This window comes from Megalobrama amblycephala, linkage group LG13, assembly GCF_018812025.1.
Source record: "Megalobrama amblycephala isolate DHTTF-2021 linkage group LG13, ASM1881202v1, whole genome shotgun sequence".
Classification (NCBI taxonomy): domain Eukaryota; kingdom Metazoa; phylum Chordata; class Actinopteri; order Cypriniformes; family Xenocyprididae; genus Megalobrama; species Megalobrama amblycephala.
The window spans coordinates 35,484,303-35,509,367 of record NC_063056.1 but is presented as its reverse complement, the minus strand read 5'-3'; the positions used below and the strand labels follow the sequence as shown (position 1 = coordinate 35,509,367).

Below are 25,065 nucleotides of genomic sequence, written 5' to 3'. Positions count from 1 at the left end.
CCCTTGTGTGACTCCAGAGCCAGTCAAATCAACTGCTGTCTTTTCTCAGGTTACCAAATCAGCCACTCCTGAGTCTGCTGAATTAACCACTGATTTTCCTGTATCTGCCAAGAGTTTTTCTGTTATTCCTGAGCCTGTCAAATCAAGTGTTGTCCCTCAGTCAAATAAGTCTGTTCTTACTACAGAGTTTGCTGAGTCAGCTTCATTCACTGCTGGGTTAACAGAAGTCACTGCTGTTCCGCCTGAGGTGGCCAAGTTAGCTGCAGATATTACAGAGGCAGTCAGGCACACACCATCGACCCGTTGCAAACGGAAAAGAAAGACCCATGCAAGGCAGTCTACTATCCTCCAATCTCAAGCCTCAAGTCCAGTGGTCCGAGAATACCCAAGTCTGAGTGCCCAGAACCGTGAGGTCCTGGAGGACCCTATTCTGATGGTCTCAAATCCAGTGGTTCCTGAGGTATCAAGTCCAGTGACTTTTTCTAAGCCACCTGCCAGTCATTTTATGCCCTCTGAGACCGTTTCTACCAGTGAAGTCATGTTTACAGAGGCCTCTTCTTGTCAGTAAATGCCTGCTATTATGGCCAAGGAGGCCATCCCCAAACTGCCTGTTGTCATTGCTGCAGAGGCCTTTCCTGAATGTCTTACAAGTCTCATGTCCATAGTAAAGATTCCTGTCAGTCCTATCTTACCCACAGTAAAGATTCCTGTTGTGTCTACTAAGGATGCAATTCCTGGATGAATTCTAGAGTCTGCTCCTGAAAGAGCAGTCCCAACGCCCGCTCTGTTGAGAGCAGTTCCCCAGCCTGCTTCAGATGAGGTTTTTCCTGCAAAGAGAGCTGTTCCCAAGTCTGTTGCTGTAAAGGCTGTTATTGAACCCGCTTCAGTGGAAGATGCAGTCCCAGAGCCCACTTCAGAGAGAGCAGCCCCAGAGACCGCTCAGATGAGAGCAGTTCCTGAGCCCGCTGCAGAGAGAGCTGTCCCTGTGCCCAATGCTGAGAAAGCTGTTCCCGAGTCTGCTCCCAAGGGAGATGCAATTCCTAAGCCAGCTCCAGAGAGAGGGTCCACCGAACCCGCTCCAGAGATAGCGTTCACCAAGCCCGCTCCAGAGAGAGCGTTCACCAAGCCTGCACCAGTTCCAGAGAGAGCGTTCACCCAGCCCACTCCAGAGAGAGTGTTCACCGAGCCCGCTACAGCTCCAGAGAGAGCGTTCACAGAGCCCGCTCCAGCTCCAGAGAGAGCAATCACAGTGCCCGTTACAGCTCCAGAGAAAGCGTTCACAGAGCCAGCTCCAGCTCTTGAGAGAGCAGTGACAGAGCTTACTCTAGCCCCTGAGCATGTTCCAATTTTGGCTCCAGCCCCTGAGGACAATTTTAAGTTTATTTCTGCTGTTTCTAAGGGCACCCCAGGGTCCGTTTCCCAACCCATTTCCAAGACACTCACCTTCCCTGTCACTTCAGCCATTGGCCCTGATTCTGCCACTGTCTCCAAGCCCAGTTGGAGGTCCAGACCAGTGAGGCCAGTCTGTATCCAAGAGTGCTTCTAGTCAAGTTTTCACCCCTCCCACCCCACCCTCTGTATTTACTGGTTGTTTTGGCTTCCCTAAGCCAGCACCACCCTGGTCAGCCAAAAACTTTGTGCCCGGTTCCGTTCCCACCCGCCTCTTCCCACCCTCTGTGTTCCCTGGCCAGTTTGGATCCTCCAGTTTTGTTCCCCGCCCACCCTCCCAGTTAGTACCTCGCCCACCCTCCCAGTTGGTACCTCCTTGGACCCCTTCGCCTTGTGTGGACGCCTGGAGGCGTCCATTGGGGGGGGGGGGGGGGGGGTACTGTCAGGGTTCTGTCCTGTCAGCCTTGTCTGTTTTGTCTTTGTTTAATGTGTCTTTGTTTATGTTGTGTCAGAGCACATGGCTTTGTCTGTGTTTGTGTTTGCCATGTGCTCCTCTGTTCCCACCTCCTTGTTTGCTGTCACCACGCCCTCTTGTTTAGTCATTGTTCAGTCCTCGTTTGTTATTAGTGTTCTCACCTGTTCCCTATGTTCCCTGCTCCCTTTCTTGTTGAGTCCTCGTTAGTCTAAGTGTTGTCACCTGTTCCTTGTGTTCTTTTCCTCCTTTATATTGTGCACTCTTTCCCTCATGTCTTTGCCAGTTTGTTAAACTTTGTGCCTGTATACTAGTCTTTTGTTCACCTAAGCTCATAGCGTTTGTGTTGGAGATTCTCGTATCCATTTTGTCATTGTTGTCCTTCCTTGTTCCAAACCATCTAACCACCTGTCTTGTCAAGTCCTAGTTCTGTGTCTCTGGTCTCCCCCTGTCCTGTCCTGCAGACTGAGCATCCCTGTGGCCGCTCTGTCTCCCTGCTAAGCAGCAAGACCGGTTCAGTGCCTGATCGTGTCTCATGGATATAACTACTTGTGCTGTTTGATCCTGTCTGGCTCCCGCTACATCTTTGGGCCTCATACTGCACACCTGCCAATGCTCACCGGCCTGTTTACAACCTGGGCTGATCTCAGTGGCCGTTCCCTCAGGGTGCTTGTCTTTGTGCCTCACCCCTTTATACTGTATGGACTATGTTCACCACCTCACCCTCTATATCCCAAGTCTTGTCAATAAACCTGTAAAACTCATCCTGCGTTTGAGTCCTCCCTCACAGATCCCTGACTCTATCGGCAACATTTGTGGCATGATATCAATCACCAGAGAAAAAATGTCAATTCGTTCTTTATTTTTTAAAAGAAGTAAGGCACTTACAATGGAAATAAATGGGCCAAGCAGTGTATGTGTTTTAAATATTAAATCACATACTGTTTCAATAGTTGAGCTACAAGACTTAAACATTATATGTGTAAACATCACTTACTCATTTTTTTTTCTGTGTAAATTTATATCCAATGTTTCCTCTTTTTTCCATAACATGAAGCTAATAAACCTGGTAACATTTGTAAGATATTCACATGGATACCAGGAGAGTGGTGTGACCATCTATATCAGAGGTCATAAATAAATCAGGGGTCAAGATAATCACTGACGTGACAATAACTAATGTATTTAATTTAAATAAAGTCACTCAAACTTGCACACGGACGTACATTTTGAGGTAAATATTACTTATTGTAACACAGGCTGTTTTATTAAGTTATTGTAAGTTTAATAAATACTTTTAAAGCATGAGATTTTAATCTATGCAAGTGTGTGGATCAGAAACTTAATTCACGCGACTGGAGCTATCTGTGATTTTCCCTTCGCATGCTACAAGGTTGCCGGCCACTGATATATTTTATATATATATATATATATATATATATATATATATATATATATGACTGATATATAATATATATATATATATATATATATATATATATATATATATATATATATATATTTTTTTTTTTTTTATTATTATTTTTTTTTTAAAGAGATGAATCAGGTTATTTTCTGTTGTGATCAACATAGTGTCACAAATGTTATGACTAGAGCTAAACATCTACTGAGCCTGGAACATTCCTTTAATTATGATTAACAATTAACTTGAATTACTTTTATTATCTGAAGCAATATAAATCATGTGTAAAAGACAGTAAATCAGGACACTATAAAAGGAACATGAGAGGCTGTGGGGATGACAGAGCAAGAGCTGGAAACAAACATCAGTGAAGAATGAAGGCTTTAGTATGTATACTGCTGCTGTTGGAAACCTTTGTGGTTGTCGTCCAGCAGCAGGTAGATGGAGGACTCAATGAGAATGAGATCAGTCAACAGATCAGCTCTGAGGACAGAAGACAGAATCCACCTCAAACGGGCACTTTGAGAGCTGAAGCTTCAACTGACAGCCAACAACACTGCAATCTGGGCATCCCTGACATCCATGCAGCTCTGAGAGAACTGACCGCCACCGTTACAGAGCAGAAAGGAAACATCAGAGAACTGACCGCCACCATTACAGAGCAGAAAGGAAACATCAGAGAACTGACCGCCACCATTACAGAGCAGAAAGAAAACATCAGAGAACTGACCGCCACCGTTACAGAGCAGAAAGAAAACATCAGAGCTTTAGAGACACAACTGAGGGATGAGATGAACAAGAAAAATGAAGGTACCTCACCAAAACATTCACTCTTTTATCAATGATCCTCAAAGTAAAACAAATGTAAAAGCTAGTGTAAAGTTGAGTGTATACTGTGCAAATTGTTTAGATTATCTTTTACAATTAGCAGTATAAATGCCATTTAATAGAATCTTTATTCCTTCATAGAAATTTCAAATCTTACTCTGAGTCAAGTGGAGGAGTTGAGAAAGGAAAATAAAGGTGAAAGTGTGCTTGAATGTTGTTAAATATCTCAACATAATAGAGCAATATATCTCAATATTGTTTATGTTTTTCAATAACAGACAGAGAAATAGCTTTCTCAGCTGGACTGATGCAATCTGGCAGTGGATATATTGGTCCTTTTACCACTGACATCACACTAACCTACAGGAACGTCCTCACAAACATAGGGAACGCCTACAATCCAGCTACAGGTAATTATCAATGAAATGGAGTAATAAACCCTTCTGCTCCATTCAGACCTCTCTGCAGTTGTGTAATGTGTATAAGAGAATTAAATGATCTGCCATCTGTCTAAACTATTACACAGTGTGTTTGGTAATTGAGCAATCATACAGGAAACAGCTGATTCTGTATCTCTTGTTATTTGATTTAGGTGTTTTCACAGCCCCACTGAAAGGAGCGTACATGTTCAGAATCTCTATATTTGGTCATGGTGGAACTCCAGCAACTGTATCCATTTTCAAGAATGAAGAGCAGGTGGTTGTAGTACATGATGTTCAGGCTCAGGATCGGGTAACCTCCTCTAATGGAGTTGTGTTGATCCTGGAGGTTGGAGATGTTGTCTATGTGAGACTTTGGTCTGGCACGAGGATATATGATATTAACCAGGAGAACCTCAACTCTTTCAGTGGTTTCCTACTGTTTCCCTTAAGAGTACAGTAGCTTTTCAGCATGTGATTCCAATAATTCTGAACTTTTAGCATATGGATTAAGATGAAGCTCATTGAGAATCATTTACATATGAACTTCTATTAATGAGGAATAATGTGTGTTTAAAATTTGTCATAGATTACTGTATAAAAGTCTGAGATGTCTATAAATATAACTTTATATAAACAATTTCAGCACTGAGACAGACAGGACCCATGAATCTCACATGTGACTCAAAAGTGTTTTGTTACAGTAGTAAAAATACCTTTTTAAGTTTAGTTTGTTAGTGATCCTTAATCACTTTATCCTACAGAAATAAAAAAGATAATAAAGAGACATTGTGGCATTTTGTTTTCCTCATATTTTCATGAATATTTCCCCAGCAATGCTTGCTTTTAAGCACTCATGATATCACATTTAACAATCAAATTGTGCAGTAAAAATAAGTGATTATGTGGTGGCAATCTACAAAAATGTATCATTAGGACAGCACATTTACCAGATTATGTATTATGTTTGATGCACAACAGTCATACAGACATGACACAAAGGACAAACAAAATGCATAAATCTTATTTATTTTAGTCTCAGATTTATTTTAACAAGATTTATTTTTAATTTACCTTTTAAAACAACCTATGGACATTTTCTTCAGGTGTGGAAAGGGGGATGTTGAGTGCAGTGCACAGCCTTATTACACAAGCCTTAACAAATCTGAAATCATACCATTTAGTTTAAACTTGTTAGGCTATTATAGATAGCTAGGCTAGTCTAGTGGTGTACCAGCTTTAATAACATGATCACTTACGATGGGCAATATGACCAAAATCTATAGGCTAAGCAAACCACAGCAAATCAAAAACTTGCCTATAAGTAAAAAGTTCTCAATTAATAAATAATCTAATAAACAGCCTGTAATAAAATTAGAACAAAGAGCATGGCAATAGGATACATAAATACAACAGATACAGTTCTTTCAGTAGCCTACAGTTTTATTTTATTTAACATTAACGACACAAACAACAGCGGCTATATTAGGTTTCTTTCACTTAAGAGCTACAGTAATGTACAGATCCAATACTGACACAAGACCCAAACTGGTTTTCTGTTTGTTTACTTAAGGCATTGCTCACTACTTAAATGAAATACTGTGAAAGTATGGTAAGGTTTCTACAATACATTGCTGTGAATATACACTTTTCTGCATCGTCGTGCAAAAGTATTTTTGCTGTTTGTATATTCTAGTATTTTTGAATGTTGCTGTAGAAGTGAGTAACACCCTTCTCCCACCATGTCACCATTTTTTCCAACATCAGCAAATCATTTTGGGATACTCCTTCACAATACACTGAACGACACTGTGACACAAATCTCTGGTAGGGTTAGGATCATGATGTAACATCTGCTCCACAACTGCCCAGTGACTGAGCTGTTGTTTCATCTAAAAAACATAGTTGAATTGAGAAAGAGGGACAGCATATTGTCTTTTCACGTCTAGACTATTGTAATGGTTTTTTAGCTGGAGTATCTAAATCATTACTCAACAAACTTCAGTATTTACAAAATTCGGCTGCTAGAGTACTGTCTGGGGTCAGGGCTGGTGATCATATTACCCGTCTTGAAGTCTTTGCACTGGCTTCCTGTCAGGTATCGTATTGATTTTAAAGTCCTTATGTTAACATATAAGGCTTTGCATGATCTGGCTCCTCAGTACTTGACTGATCTTTTAATGCCTTACACACTGCGTTCCTCTCAGAGTGGACTCTTAGTTGTTCCTAAGACACGGCTTCGCTCCAGGGGTGATAGAGCATTTTCTTCTTATGCTCCTAGGCTTTGGAACTCTCTCCAAGCTGACATCAGGGAAGCAAACACATTAGTGACTTTTAAATCTCTTCTTAAGACATTCTATTTTAGGATTGCTTTTACTTGATTTATCATTTTATTTTGTTTCTATTTCTTTGATGTGTATTTTTTGTATTTAAATGTGTTGTTTTCTCTGTTATGTTTTCTTGTAAAGCGCTTTGAGAAAGCCACTTTTAAAGGCGCTATATAAAATAAAGGTATTATTAAAGGGTCATGAAACCCCAGAACACATTTTTTTGAGCTGTGAGCAGATATGTATAGGCTGCACATCATTGAAAACACTAAAGGTACTCATTAATTTTATTTATAATTTGAAATTAGTTATTTATGCATTTTTCAGAACGATTTCTATCTTCCAGTTTGAAAAGCAAAGTCGGAGCAACGTCACAAAATCTGACGTCATCGTGTACTACCGGCAAGATCCGGAGTGCTGGTTGGCTCCAAGTATGGGCTGGTCGAACATGCTGACGTCAACTGTTTCTGTTTTTATTCATGACAAAAAGCTAATTTAATCCAATCACTGTGCTGTAGTATGCATAAAATTATAATTGCAGTATTATGCATGAGGAAATCACTTCTCACAAATGTGTTTTCCTGCGATGCAACAAGAGCAGAAGTTTGGGTGCATATGGATTGTTTTGCTGTGATCTACCAGCACAAATGGAAAATATGTTTGCATGAGATCGCATTACAGCGGAGAATTCAAATGTCAAAAAAGTGCGGCTCACTCACCTCTGCCTGCTCTGCAATTCAAACACGCAAGCCGTGTATATGTTTACCTGGACACTGATACGTGTATCTGAATGCGATGACATGATTATTCTGATGAACAAAAGACTTAGAGAATGGACAAAATTAAAGTACGTCTTTATTCTTTCTCTGTTAAACTATGTGTCGTTTATCATGAGACTTTAGTGCTCATAAACATAATGAAAGTATTATTAGCCCTTTTAAATATTCTTTCGCATTCTCCCTTGTGCTTGGGAGTTTGTTGTCATTTTCTCCGTGCTTATATATTAATATTCATTATTCTGTATAATGAGTGTGTTCTATGTCTCTGTTTCATTGGTTGTTCTCTCCCCTCTTCTCCCCCTCTACACTCCCACTTTTCCAGAGCTTTACACGCCCATTTTTACAGACTTTTTCCAGCTCAGAGGTGTGAACGACCAGGCTAAAACAGGGGGGTTTCAAGACCCTTTAAATTGTCAAAGATTCCTTTGCCATATCTAATTGTTTAATGTTTATAACTCATTAATAAATGGTTCACATGTGTTCACTTTACATTAAGGTTCACTTGCATAGGTAATTAACGTTCATAACTCATTAATAAATGGTTGACAGGTTTCTACTTTACATTAAGGTTCACTTTCACAGGTTATTAATGTTTATAACTTATTAATAAATGGTTCACATGTGTTCACTTTACATTAAGGTTCATTTTTACAGGTTATTAATGTTTATAACTCATTAATAAATGGTTGACAGGTTTCTACTTTACATTAAGGTTCACTTTCACAGGTTATTATTAATGTTTATAACTCATTAATAAATGGCTCACATGTGGTCACTTTACATCAAGGTTCACTTTCACAGGTTATTAATGTTTATAACTCATTAATAAATGGTTCACATGTGTTCAATTTACATTAAGGTTCACTTTCACAGGTTATTAAGTGTTTATAACTCATTAATAAATGGTTCACATGTGTTCACTTTACATTCAAGGTTCACTTTCACAGGTTATTAGTGTTTATAACTCATTAATAAATGGTTCACATGTGTTCACTTTACATTAAGGTTCACTTTCACAGGTTATTAATGTTTATAACTCATTAATAAATGGTTCACATGTGTTCACTTTACATTAAGGTTCACTTTCACAGGTTATTAATGTTTATAACTCATTAATAAATGGTTCACATGTGTTCACTTTACATTAAGGTTCACTTTCACAGGTTATTAATGTTTATAACTCATTAATAAATGGTTCACATGTGTTCACTTTACATTAAGGTTCACTTGCATAGGTAATTAACGTTCATAACTCATTAATAAATGGTTGACAGGTTCTACTTTACATTAAGGTTCACTTTCACAGGTTATTAATGTTTATAACTCATTAATAAATGGTTCACATGTGTTCACTTTACATTAAGGTTCATTTTTACAGGTTATTAATGTTTATAACTCATTAATAAATGGTTCACATGTGTTCACTTTACATTAAGGTTCACTTTCACAGGTTATTAATGTTTATAACTCATTAATAAATGGTTCACATGTGTTCACTTTACATTAAGGTTCACTTTCACAGGTTATTAATGTTTATAACTCATTAATAAATGGTTCACATGTGGTTCACTTTACATTAAGGTTCACTTTCACAGGTTATTAATGTTTATAACTCATTAATAAATGGTTCACATGTGGTCACTTTACATTAAGGTTCACTTTCACAGGTTATTAATGTTTATAACTCATTAATAAATGGTTCACATGTGTTCACTTTACATTAAGGTTCACTTTCACAGGTTATTATTAATGTTTATAACTCATTAATAAATGGTTCACATGTGGTCACTTTACATTAAGGTTCACTTTTACAGGTTATTAATGTTTATAACTCATTAATAAATGGTTCACATGTGTTCACTTTACATTAAGGTTCATTTTTACAGGTTATTAATGTTTATAACTCATTAATAAATGGTTGACAGGTTTCTACTTTACATTAAGGTTCACTTTCACAGGTTATTAATGTTTATAACTCATTAATAAATGGTTCACATGTGTTCACTTTACATTAAGGTTCACTTGCACAGGTTAATTAACGTTCATAACTCATTAATAAATGGTTCACAGGTTTCTACTTTACATTAAGGTTCACTTTCACAGGTTATTAATGTTTATAACTCATTAATAAATGGTTCACATGTGTTCACTTTACATTAAGGTTCATTTTTACAGGTTATTAATGTTTATAACTCATTAATAAATGGTTCACATGTGTTCACTTTACATTAAGGTTCACTTTCACAGGTTATTAATGTTTATAACTCATTAATAAATGGTTCACATGTGTTCACTTTACATTAAGGTTCACTTTCACAGGTTATTAATGTTTATAACTCATTAATAAATGGCTCACATGTGGTCACTTTACATTAAGGTTCACTTTCACAGGTTATTAATGTTTATAACTCATTAATAAATGGTTCACATGTGTCACTTTACATTAAGGTTCACTTTCACAGGTTATTAATGTTTATAACTCATTAATAAATGGTTCACATGTGTTCACTTTACATTAAGGTTCACTTGCATAGGTATTAACGTTCATAACTCATTAATAAATGGTTGACAGGTTTCTACTTTACATTAAGGTTCACTTTCACAGGTTATTATTAATGTTTATAACTCATTAATAAATGGTTCACATGTGGTCACTTTACATTAAGGTTCATTTTTCACAGGTTATTAATGTTTATAACTCATTAATAAATGGTTGACAGGTTCTACTTTACATTAAGGTTCACTTTCACAGGTTATTAATGTTTATAACTCATTAATAAATGGTTCACATGTGTTCACTTTACATTAAGGTTCACTTTCACAGGTTATTAATGTTTATAACTCATTAATAAATGGTTGACAGGTTTCACTTTACATTAAGGTTCACTTTCACAGGTTATTAATGTTTATAACTCATTAATAAATGGTTCACATGTGTTCACTTTACATTAAGGTTCACTTTGCACAGGTTATTAATGTTTCATAACTCATTAATAAATGGTTGACAGGTTTCTACTTTACATTAAGGTTCACTTTCACAGGTTATTAATGTTTATAACTCATTAATAAATGGCTCACATGTGGTCACTTTACATTAAGGTTCACTTTCACAGGTTATTAATGTTTATAACTCATTAATAAATGGTTCACATGTGTTCACTTTACATTAAGGTTCACTTTCACAGGTTATTAATGTTTATAACTCATTAATAAATGGTTCACATGTGTTCACTTTACATTAAGGTTCACTTTCACAGGTTATTAATGTTTATAACTCATTAATAAATGGTTCACATGTGGTCACTTTACATTAAGGTTCACTTTTACAGGTTATTAATGTTTATAACTCATTAATAAATGGCTCACATGTGGTCACTTTACATTAAGGTTCATTTTTACAGGTTATTAATGTTTATAACTCATTAATAAATGGTTGACAGGTTTCACTTTACATTAAGGTTCACTTTCACAGGTTATTAATGTTTATAACTCATTAATAAATGGTTCACATGTGTTCACTTTACATTAAGGTTCACTTGCACAGGTATTAACGTTCATAACTCATTAATAAATGGTTCACAGGTTTCTGCTTTACATTAAGGTTCACTTTCACAGGTTATTAATGTTTATGACTCATTAATAAATGGTTCACAGGTTTCTGCTTTACATTAAGGTTCACTTTCACAGGTTATTAATGTTTATAACTCATTAATAAATGGTTCACATGTGTTCACTTTACATTAAGGTTCACTTGCACAGGTAATTAACGTTCATAACTCAATAAATGGTTGACAGGTTTCTACTTTACATTAAGGTTCACTTTCACAGGTTATTAATGTTTATAACTCATTAATAAATGGTTCACATGTGTTCACTTTACATTAAGGTTCACTTTCACAGGTTATTAATGTTTATAACTCATTAATAAATGGTTCACATGTGTTCACTTTACATTAAGGTTCACTTTCACAGGTTATTAATGTTTATAACTCATTAATAAATGGTTCACATGTGTTCACTTTACATTAAGGTTCATTTTTACAGGTTATTAATGTTTATAACTCATTAATAAATGGTTCACATGTGTTCACTTTACATTAAGGTTCACTTTCACAGGTTATTAATGTTTATAACTCATTAATAAATGGTTCACATGTGTTCACTTTACATTAAGGTTCACTTTCACAGGTTATTAATGTTTATAACTCATTAATAAATGGTTCACAGGTTTCACTTTACATTAAGGTTCACTTTCACAGGTTATTAATGTTTATAACTCATTAATAAATGGTTCACATGTGTTCACTTTACATTAAGGTTCACTTTTACAGGTTATTAATGTTTATAACTCATTAATAAATGGTTCACATGTGTTCACTTTACATTAAGGTTCACTTTCACAGGTTATTAATGTTTATAACTCATTAATAAATGGTTCACATGTTTCACTTTACATTAAGGTTCACTTTCACAGGTTATTAATGTTTATAACTCATTAATAAATGGTTCACATGTGTTCACTTTACATTAAGGTTCACTTTCACAGGTTATTAATGTTTATAACTCATTAATAAATGGTTCACATGTGTCACTTTACATTAAGGTTCACTTTCACAGGTTATTAATGTTTATAACTCATTAATAAATGGTTCACATGTTTCACTTTACATTAAGGTTCACTTTCACAGGTTATTAATGTTTATAACTCATTAATAAATGGTTCACATGTGTTCACTTTACATTAAGGTTCACTTTCACAGGTTATTAATGTTTATAACTCATTAATAAATGGTTCACATGTGTTCACTTTACATTAAGGTTCACTTTCACAGGTTATTAATGTTTATAACTCATTAATAAATGGTTCACATGTGGTCACTTTACATTAAGGTTCACTTTCACAGGTTATTAATGTTTATAACTCATTAATAAATGGTTCACATGTGTCACTTTACATTAAGGTTCACTTTCACAGGTTATTAATGTTTATAACTCATTAATAAATGGTTCACATGTGTTCACTTTACATTAAGGTTCACTTTCACAGGTTATTAATGTTTATAACTCATTAATAAATGGTTCACATGTGTTCACTTTACATTAAGGTTCACTTTCACAGGTTATTAATGTTTATAACTCATTAATAAATGGTTCACATGTGGTCACTTTACATTAAGGTTCACTTTCACAGGTTATTAATGTTTATAACTCATTAATAAATGGTTCACAGGTTTCACTTTACATTAAGGTTCACTTTCACAGGTTATTAATGTTTATAACTCATTAATAAATGGTTCACATGTGTTCACTTTACATTAAGGTTCACTTTCACAGGTTATTAATGTTTATAACTCATTAATAAATGGTTCACATGTGTTCACTTTACATTAAGGTTCACTTTCACAGGTTATTAATGTTTATAACTCATTAATAAATTAATAAATGGTTCACATGTGTTCACTTTACATTAAGGTTCACTTTCACAGGTTATTAATGTTTATAACTCATTAATAAATGGTTCACATGTGTTCACTTTACATTAAGGTTCACTTTCACAGGTTATTAATGTTTATAACTCATTAATAAATGGTTCACATGTGTTCACTTTACATTAAGGTTCATTTTTACAGGTTATTAATGTTTATAACTCATTAATAAATGGTTCACATGTGTTCACTTTACATTAAGGTTCACTTTCACAGGTTATTAATGTTTATAACTCATTAATAAATGGTTCACATGTGTTCACTTTACATTAAGGTTCATTTTTACAGGTTATTAATGTTTATAACTCATTAATAAATGGTTCACATGTGTTCACTTTACATTAAGGTTCACTTTCACAGGTTATTAATGTTTATAACTCATTAATAAATGGTTCACATGTGTTCACTTTACATTAAGGTTCACTTTCACAGGTTATTAATGTTTATAACTCATTAATAAATGGTTCACATGTGTTCACTTTACATTAAGGTTCACTTTTACAGGTTATTAATGTTTATAACTCATTAATAAATGGTTCACATGGTTCACTTTACATTAAGGTTCACTTTCACAGGTTATTAATGTTTATAACTCATTAATAAATGGTTCACATGTGTTCACTTTACATTAAGGTTCACTTTCACAGGTTATTAATGTTTATAACTCATTAATAAATGGTTCACATGTGTTCACTTTACATTAAGGTTCACTTTCACAGGTTATTAATGTTTATAACTCATTAATAAATGGTTCACAGGTTTCACTTTACATTAAGGTTCACTTTCACAGGTTATTAATGTTTATAACTCATTAATAAATGGTTCACATGTGTTCACTTTACATTAAGGTTCACTTTCACAGGTTATTAATGTTTATAACTCATTAATAAATGGTTCACATGTGGTTCACTTTACATTAAGGTTCACTTTCACAGGTTATTAATGTTTATAACTCATTAATAAATGGTTCACATGTGGTTCACTTTACATTAAGGTTCACTTTCACAGGTTATTAATGTTTATAACTCATTAATAAATGGTTCACATGTGGTCACTTTACATTAAGGTTCACTTTCACAGGTTATTAATGTTTATAACTCATTAATAAATGGTTCACATGTGGTTCACTTTACATTAAGGTTCACTTTTCACAGGTTATTAATGTTTATAACTCATTAATAAATGGTTCACATGTGGTTCACTTTACATTAAGGTTCACTTTACAGGTTATTAATGTTTATAACTCATTAATAAATGGTTCACATGTGTTCACTTTACATTAAGGTTCACTTTCACAGGTTATTAATGTTTATAACTCATTAATAAATGGTTCACATGTGTTCACTTTACATTAAGGTTCACTTTCACAGGTTATTAATGTTATAACTCATTAATAAATGGTTCACAGGTTTCACTTTACATTAAGGTTCACTTTCACAGGTTATTAATGTTTATAACTCATTAATAAATGGTTCACATGTGGTTCACTTTCACTTTACATTAAGGTTCACTTTCACAGGTTATTAATGTTTATAACTCATTAATAAATGGTTCACATGTGTTCACTTTACATTAAGGTTCACTTTCACAGGTTATTAATGTTTATAACTCATTAATAAATGGTTGACAGGTTTCTACTTTACATTAAGGTTCACTTTCACAGGTTATTAATGTTTATAACTCATTAATAAATGGTTCACATGTGTTCACTTTACATTAAGGTTCACTTTCACAGGTTATTAATGTTTATAACTCATTAATAAATGGCTCACATGTGGTCACTTTACATTAAGGTTCACTTTTTACAGGTTATTAATGTTTATAACTCAATAAATGCATGTGGTCACTTTACATTAAGGTTCACTTTTACAGGTTATTAATGTTTATAACTCATGAATAAAAATAAATGGTTCACAGGTTTCTTCACTTTACATTAAGGTTCACTTTCACAGGTATTAATGTTTATAACTCATTAATAAATGGTTCATGTGTTCACTTTACATTAAGGTTCACAGGTTATTAATGTTTATAACTCATTAATAAATGGTTCACATGTGTTCACTTTACATTAAGGTTCACTTTCACAGGTTATTAATGTTTATAACTCATTAATAAATGGTTCACATGTGTTCACTTTACATTAAGGTTCACTTTCACAGGTTATTAATGTTTATAACTCATTAATAAATGGTTCACATGTGTTCACTTTACATTAAGGTTCACTTTCACAGGTTATTAATGTTTATAACTCATTAATAAATGGTTCACATGTGTTCACTTTACATTAAGGTTCACTTTCACAGGTTATTAATGTTTATAACTCATTAATAAATGGTTCACATGTGTTCACTTTACATTAAGGTTCACTTTCACAGGTTATTAATGTTTATAACTCATTAATAAATGGTTCACATGTGTTCACTTTACATTAAGGTTCACTTTCACAGGTTATTAATGTTTATAACTCATTAATAAATGGTTCACATGTGTTCACTTTACATTAAGGTTCACTTTCACAGGTTATTAATGTTTATAACTCATTAATAAATGGTTCACATGTGTTCACTTTACATTAAGGTTCACTTTCACAGGTTATTAATGTTTATAACTCATTAATAAATGGTTCACAGGTTTCACTTTACATTAAGGTTCACTTTCACAGGTTATTAATGTTTATAACTCATTAATAAATGGTTCACATGTGTTCACTTTACATTAAGGTTCACTTTCACAGGTTATTAATGTTTATAACTCATTAATAAATGGTTCACATGTGTTCACTTTACATTAAGGTTCACTTTCACAGGTTATTAATGTTTATAACTCATTAATAAATGGTTCACATGTGTTTCACTTTACATTAAGGTTCACTTTCACAGGTTATTAATGTTTATAACTCATTAATAAATGGTTCACATGTGTTCACTTTACATTAAGGTTCACTTTCACAGGTTATTAATGTTTATAACTCATTAATAAATGGTTCACATGTGTTCACTTTACATTAAGGTTCACTTTCACAGGTTATTAATGTTTATAACTCATTAATAAATGGTTCACATGTGTTCACTTTACATTAAGGTTCACTTTCACAGGTTATTAATGTTTATAACTCATTAATAAATGGTTCACATGTGTTCACTTTACATTAAGGTTCACTTTCACAGGTTATTAATGTTTATAACTCATTAATAAATGGTTCACATGTGTTCACTTTACATTAAGGTTCACTTTCACAGGTTATTAATGTTTATAACTCATTAATAAATGGTTCACATGTGTTCACTTTACATTAAGGTTCACTTTCACAGGTTATTAATGTTTATAACTCATTAATAAATGGTTCACATGTGTTCACTTTACATTAAGGTTCACTTTCACAGGTTATTAATGTTTATAACTCATTAATAAATGGTTCACAGTGTTTCACTTTACATTAAGGTTCACTTTCACAGGTTATTAATGTTTATAACTCATTAATAAATGGTTCACATGTGTTCACTTTACATTAAGGTTCACTTTCACAGGTTATTAATGTTTATAACTCATTAATAAATGGTTCACATGTGTTCACTTTACATTAAGGTTCACTTTCACAGGTTATTAATGTTTATAACTCATTAATAAATGGTTCACATGTGTTCACTTTACATTAAGGTTCACTTTCACAGGTTATTAATGTTTATAACTCATTAATAAATGGTTCACATGTGTTCACTTTACATTAAGGTTCACTTTCACAGGTTATTAATGTTTATAACTCATTAATAAATGGTTCACATGTGTTCACTTTACATTAAGGTTCACTTTCACAGGTTATTAATGTTTATAACTCATTAATAAATGGTTCACATGTGTTCACTTTACATTAAGGTTCACTTTCACAGGTTATTAATGTTTATAACTCATTAATAAATGGTTCACATGTGTCACTTTACATTAAGGTTCACTTTCACAGGTTATTAATGTTTATAACTCATTAATAAATGGTTCACAGGTTTCACTTTACATTAAGGTTCACTTTCACAGGTTATTAATGTTTATAACTCATTAATAAATGGTTCACATGTGTTCACTTTACATTAAGGTTCACTTTCACAGGTTATTAATGTTTATAACTCATTAATAAATGGTTCACATGTGTTCACTTTACATTAAGGTTCACTTTCACAGGTTATTAATGTTTATAACTCATTAATAAATGGTTCACAGGTTTCACTTTACATTAAGGTTCACTTTCACAGGTTATTAATGTTTATAACTCATTAATAAATGGTTCACATGTGTTCACTTTACATTAAGGTTCACTTTCACAGGTTATTAATGTTTATAACTCATTAATAAATGGTTCACATGTGTTCACTTTACATTAAGGTTCACTTTCACAGGTTATTAATGTTTATAACTCATTAATAAATGGTTCACATGTGTTCACTTTACATTAAGGTTCACTTTTACAGGTTATTAATGTTTATAACTCATTAATAAATGGTTCACATGTGTTCACTTTACATTAAGGTTCACTTTCACAGGTTATTAATGTTTATAACTCATTAATAAATGGTTCACATGTTTCACTTTACATTAAGGTTCACTTTCACAGGTTATTAATGTTTATAACTCATTAATAAATGGTTCACATGTGTTCACTTTACATTAAGGTTCACTTTCACAGGTTATTAATGTTTATAACTCATTAATAAATGGTTCACAGGTTTCACTTTACATTAAGGTTCACTTTCACAGGTTATTAATGTTTATAACTCATTAATAAATGGTTCACATGTGTTCACTTTACATTAAGGTTCACTTTCACAGGTTATTAATGTTTATAACTCATTAATAAATGGTTCACATGTGTTCACTTTACATTAAGGTTCACTTTCACAGGTTATTAATGTTTATAACTCATTAATAAATGGTTCACATGGTTCACTTTACATTAAGGTTCACTTTCACAGGTTATTAATGTTTATAACTCATTAATAAATGGTTCACATGTGTTCACTTTACATTAAGGTTCACTTTCACAGGTTATTAATGTTTATAACTCATTAATAAATGGTTCACATGTGTTCACTTTACATTAAGGTTCACTTTCACAGGTTATTAATGTTTATAACTCATTAATAAATGGTTCACATGTGTTCACTTTACATTAAGGTTCACTTTTACAGGTTATTAATGTTTATAACTCATTAATAAATGGTTCACATGTGTTCACTTTACATTAAGGTTCACTTTCACAGGTTATTAATGTTTATAACTCATTAATAAATGGTTCACATGTGTTCACTTTACATTAAGGTTCACTTTCACAGGTTATTAATGTTTATAACTCATTAATAAATGGTTCACATGTGTTCACTTTACATTAAGGTTCACTTTCACAGGTTATTAATGTTTATAACTCATTAATAAATGGTTCACATGTGTTCACTTTACATTAAGGTTCACTTTACAGGTTATTAATGTTTATAACTCATTAATAAATGGTTCACATGTGTTCACTTTACATTAAGGTTCACTTTCACAGGTTATTAATGTTTATAACTCATTAATAAATGGTTCACATGTGTTCACTTTACATTAAGGTTCACTTTCACAGGTTATTAATGTTTATAACTCATTAATAAATGGTTCACATGTGTTCACTTTACATTAAGGTTCACTTTCACAGGTTATTAATGTTTATAACTCATTAATAAATGGTTCACAGTGTTCACTTTACATTAAGGTTCACTTTCACAGGTTATTAATGTTTATAACTCATTAATAAATGGTTCACATGTGTTCACTTTACATTAAGGTTCACTTTCACAGGTTATTAATGTTTATAACTCATTAATAAATGGTTCACATGTGTTCACTTTACATTAAGGTTCACTTTCACAGGTTATTAATGTTTATAACTCATTAATAAATGGTTCACAGGTTTTCACTTTACATTAAGGTTCACTTTCACAGGTTATTAATGTTTATAACTCATTAATAAATGGTTCACATGTGTTCACTTTACATTAAGGTTCACTTTCACAGGTTATTAATGTTTATAACTCATTAATAAATGGTTCACAGGTTTCACTTTACATTAAGGTTCACTTTCACAGGTTATTAATGTTTATAACTCATTAATAAATGGTTCACATGTGTTCACTTTACATTAAGGTTCACTTTCACAGGTTATTAATGTTTATAACTCATTAATAAATGGTTCACATGTGTTCACTTTACATTAAGGTTCACTTTCACAGGTTATTAATGTTTATAACTCATTAATAAATGGTTCACATGTGTCACTTTACATTAAGGTTCACTTTCACAGGTTATTAATGTTTATAACTCATTAATAAATGGTTCACATGTGTTCACTTTACATTAAGGTTCACTTTCACAGGTTATTAATGTTTATAACTCATTAATAAATGGTTCACATGTGTTCACTTTACATTAAGGTTCACTTTCACAGGTTATTAATGTTTATAACTCATTAATAAATGGTTCACATGTTCACTTTACATTAAGGTTCACTTTCACAGGTTATTAATGTTTATAACTCATTAATAAATGGTTCACATGTGGTTCACTTTACATTAAGGTTCACTTTCACAGGTTATTAATGTTTATAACTCATTAATAAATGGTTCACAGGTTTCACTTTACATTAAGGTTCACTTTCACAGGTTATTAATGTTTATAACTCATTAATAAATGGTTCACATGTGTTCACTTTACATTAAGGTTCACTTTACAGGTTATTAATGTTTATAACTCATTAATAAATGGTTCACAGGTTTCACTTTACATTAAGGTTCACTTTCACAGGTTATTAATGTTTATAACTCATTAATAAATGGTTCACATGTTCACTTTACATTAAGGTTCACTTTCACAGGTTATTAATGTTTATAACTCATTAATAAATGGTTCACATGTGTTCACTTTACATTAAGGTTCACTTTCACAGGTTATTAATGTTTATAACTCATTAATAAATGGTTCACAGGTTTCACTTTACATTAAGGTTCACTTTCACAGGTTATTAATGTTTATAACTCATTAATAAATGGTTCACATGTGGTCACTTTACATTAAGGTTCACTTTCACAGGTTATTAATGTTTATAACTCATTAATAAATGGTTCACATGTGTCACTTTACATTAAGGTTCACTTTCACAGGTTATTAATGTTTATAACTCATTAATAAATGGTTCACATGTGGTCACTTTACATTAAGGTTCACTTTCACAGGTTATTAATGTTTATAACTCATTAATAAATGGTTCACATGTGTTCACTTTACATTAAGGTTCACTTTCACAGGTTATTAATGTTTATAACTCATTAATAAATGGTTCACATGTGGTCACTTTACATTAAGGTTCACTTTCACAGGTTATTAATGTTTATAACTCATTAATAAATGGTTCACATGTGGTCACTTTACATTAAGGTTCACTTTCACAGGTTATTAATGTTTATAACTCATTAATAAATGGTTCACATGTGTTCACTTTACATTAAGGTTCACTTTTACAGGTTATTAATGTTTATAACTCATTAATAAATGGTTCACAGGTTTCACTTTACATTAAGGTTCACTTTCACAGGTTATTAATGTTTATAACTCATTAATAAATGGTTCACATGTGTTCACTTTACATTAAGGTTCACTTTCACAGGTTATTAATGTTTATAACTCATTAATAAATGGTTCACATGTTTCACTTTACATTAAGGTTCACTTTCACAGGTTATTAATGTTTATAACTCATTAATAAATGGTTCACATGTGTTCACTTTACATTAAGGTTCACTTTCACAGGTTATTAATGTTTATAACTCATTAATAAATGGTTCACAGGTTTCACTTTACATTAAGGTTCACTTTCACAGGTTATTAATGTTTATAACTCATTAATAAATGGTTCACATGTGTTCACTTTACATTAAGGTTCACTTTCACAGGTATTAATGTTTATAACTCATTAATAAATGGTTGACAGGTTTCACTTTACATTAAGGTTCACTTTCACAGGTTATTAATGTTTATAACTCATTAATAAATGGTTCACATGTGGTTCACTTTACATTAAGGTTCACTTTCACAGGTTATTAATGTTTATAACTCATTAATAAATGGTTCACATGTGGTCACTTTACATTAAGGTTCACTTTCACAGGTTATTAATGTTTATAACTCATTAATAAATGGTTCACATGTGTTCACTTTACATTAAGGTTCACTTTCACAGGTTATTAATGTTTATAACTCATTAATAAATGGTTCACATGTGGTCACTTTACATTAAGGTTCACTTTTACAGGTTATTAATGTTTATAACTCATTAATAAATGGTTCACATGGTTCACTTTACATTAAGGTTCATTTTTACAGGTTATTAATGTTTATAACTCATTAATAAATGGTTCACAGGTTTCACTTTACATTAAGGTTCACTTTCACAGGTTATTAATGTTTATAACTCATTAATAAATGGTTCACATGTGTTCACTTTACATTAAGGTTCACTTTCACAGGTTATTAATGTTTATAACTCATTAATAAATGGTTCACAGGTGTTCACTTTACATTAAGGTTCACTTTCACAGGTTATTAATGTTTATAACTCATTAATAAATGGTTCACATGTGTTCACTTTACATTAAGGTTCATTTTACAGGTTATTAATGTTTATAACTCATTAATAAATGGTTGACAGGTTTCTACTTTACATTAAGGTTCACTTTCACAGGTTATTAATGTTTATAACTCATTAATAAATGGTTCACATGTGTTCACTTTACATTAAGGTTCACTTTCACAGGTTATTAATGTTTATAACTCATTAATAAATGGTTCACATGTGTTCACTTTACATTAAGGTTTTTTACAGGTTATTAATGTTTATAACTCATTAATAAATGGTTGACAGGTTTCACTTTACATTAAGGTTCACTTTTACAGGTTATTAATGTTTATAACTCATTAATAAATGGTTCACATGTGGTCACTTTACATTAAGGTTCACTTTCACAGGTTATTAATGTTTATAACTCATTAATAAATGGCTCACATGTGGTCACTTTACATTAAGGTTCACTTTCACAGGTTATTAATGTTTATAACTCATTAATAAATGGTTCACATGTGGTCACTTTACATTAAGGTTCACTTTCACAGGTTATTAATGTTTATAACTCATTAATAAATGGTTCACATGTGGTCACTTTACATTAAGGTTCACTTTCACAGGTTATTAATGTTTATAACTCATTAATAAATGGTTCACATGTGGTCACTTTACATTAAGGTTCACTTTCACAGGTTATTAATGTTTATAACTCATTAATAAATGGTTCACATGTGGTCACTTTACATTAAGGTTCACTTTCACAGGTTATTAATGTTTATAACTCATTAATAAATGGTTCACATGTGTTCACTTTACATTAAGGTTCACTTTCACAGGTTATTAATGTTTATAACTCATTAATAAATGGTTCACAGGTTTCACTTTACATTAAGGTTCACTTTCACAGGTTATTAATGTTTATAACTCATTAATAAATGGTTCACATGTGTTCACTTTACATTAAGGTTCACTTTCACAGGTTATTAATGTTTATAACTCATTAATAAATGGTTCACAGGTTTCACTTTACATTAAGGTTCACTTTCACAGGTTATTAATGTTTATAACTCATTAATAAATGGTTCACATGTGTTCACTTTACATTAAGGTTCACTTTCACAGGTTATTAATGTTTATAACTCATTAATAAATGGTTCACATGTGTCACTTTACATTAAGGTTCACTTTTACAGGTTATTAATGTTTATAACTCATTAATAAATGGTTCACATGTGTCACTTTACATTAAGGTTCATTTTTACAGGTTATTAATGTTTATAACTCATTAATAAATGGTTGACAGGTTTCTACTTTACATTAAGGTTCACTTTCACAGGTTATTAATGTTTATAACTCATTAATAAATGGTTCACATGTGTTCACTTTACATTAAGGTTCACTTTCACAGGTTATTAATGTTTATAACTCATTAATAAATGGTTCACAGGTTTCACTTTACATTAAGGTTCACTTTCACAGGTTATTAATGTTTATAACTCATTAATAAATGGTTCACATGTGTTCACTTTACATTAAGGTTCATTTTTACAGGTTATTAATGTTTATAACTCATTAATAAATGGTTCACAGGTTTCACTTTACATTAAGGTTCACTTTCACAGGTTATTAATGTTTATAACTCATTAATAAATGGTTCACATGTGTTCACTTTACATTAAGGTTCACTTTTACAGGTTATTTATGTTTATAACTCATGAATAAATGGTTCACATGTGTTCACTTTACATTAAGGTTCACTTTTACAGGTTATTAATGTTTATAACTCATTAATAAATGGCTTGCATGTGTTCACTTTACATTAAGGTTCACTTTTACAGGTTATTAATGTTTAGAACTCATGAATAAATGGTTCACGTGTTCACTTTACATTAAGGTTCACTTTCACAGGTTATTAATGTTTATAACTCATTAATAAATGGTTCACATGTGTTCACTTTACATTAAGGTTCACTTTCACAGGTTATTAATGTTTATAACTCATTAATAAATGGTTCACATGTGTTCACTTTACATTAAGGTTCATTTTTACAGGTTATTAATGTTTATAACTCATTAATAAATGGTTGACAGGTTTCTACTTTACATTAAGGTTCACTTTCACAGGTTATTAATGTTTATAACTCATTAATAAATGGCTCACATGTGGTCACTTTACATTAAGGTTCACTTTCACAGGTTATTAGTGTTTATAACTCATTAATAAATGGCTCACATGTGTTCACTTTACATTAAGGTTAATTTTTACAGGTTATTAATGTTTATAACTCATTAATAAATGGTTGACAGGTTTCTACTTTACATTAAGGTTCACTTTTACAGGTTATTAATGTTTATAACTCATTAATAAATGGCTCACATGTGGTCACTTTACATTAAGGTTCACTTTCACTGGTTATTAATGTTTATAACTCATTAATAAATGGCTCACATGTGGTCACTTTACATTAAGGTTCACTTTCACAGGTTATTAATGTTTATAACTCATTAATAAATGGCTCACATGTGGTCACTTTACATTAAGGTTCACTTTCACAGGTTATTAATGTTTATAACTCATTAATAAATGGTTCACATGTGGTCACTTTACATTAAGGTTCACTTTCACAGGTTATTAATGTTTATAACTCATTAATAAATGGTTCACATGTGGTCACTTTACATTAAGGTTCACTTTTACAGGTTATTAATGTTTATAACTCATTAATAAATGGCTCACATGTGGTCACTTTACATTAAGGTTCATTTTTACAGGTTATTAATGTTTATAACTCATTAATAAATGGTTGACAGGTTTCTACTTTACATTAAGGTTCACTTTCACAGGTTATTAATGTTTATGACTCATTAATAAATGGTTCACATGTGTTCACTTTACATTAAGGTTCACTTGCACAGGTAATTAACGTTCATAACTCATTAATAAATGGTTCACAGGTTTCTGCTTTACATTAAGGTTCACTTTCACAGGTTATTAATGTTTATAACTCATTAATAAATGGTTCACATGTGTTCACTTTACATTAAGGTTCACTTTCACAGGTTATTAATGTTTATGACTCATTAATAAATGGTTCACAGGTTTCTGCTTTACATTAAGGTTCACTTTCACAGGTGATTAATGTTTATAACTCATTAATAAATGGTTCACATGTGTTCACTTTACATTAAGGTTCACTTGCACAGGTAATTAACGTTCATAACTCATTAATAAATGGTTGGCAGGTTTCTACTTTACATTAAGGTTCACTTTCACAGGTTATTAATGTTTATAACTCATTAATAA

General features: G+C 32.0%; 1 protein-coding gene across 4 annotated transcripts in view; it reads left to right on the top strand.

Annotated features, from left to right (window-relative positions):
- Positions 1 to 25,065, top strand: part of LOC125243880 (heavy metal-binding protein HIP-like) — a 78,901-nt gene that overhangs the window by 17,705 nt on the left and 36,131 nt on the right. The window contains exons 1-4 of one of the 4 annotated variants that reach the window (XM_048153740.1): positions 3,605 to 4,094; positions 4,254 to 4,307; positions 4,391 to 4,522; positions 4,705 to 5,265. The exons of 1 other annotated variant lie outside the window; for it this stretch is intronic. In XM_048153740.1, the coding sequence (XP_048009697.1) occupies positions 3,659 to 4,094; positions 4,254 to 4,307; positions 4,391 to 4,522; positions 4,705 to 4,994 (912 nt within the window). In that variant the 5' untranslated portion in view covers positions 3,605 to 3,658 and the 3' untranslated portion in view covers positions 4,995 to 5,265. Of the gene's footprint in view, positions 1 to 3,604; positions 4,095 to 4,253; positions 4,308 to 4,390; positions 4,523 to 4,704; positions 5,300 to 25,065 lie in introns of those variants that run through there. 2 more of the 4 variants (XM_048153741.1, XM_048153744.1) reach the window with 2 other exon arrangements.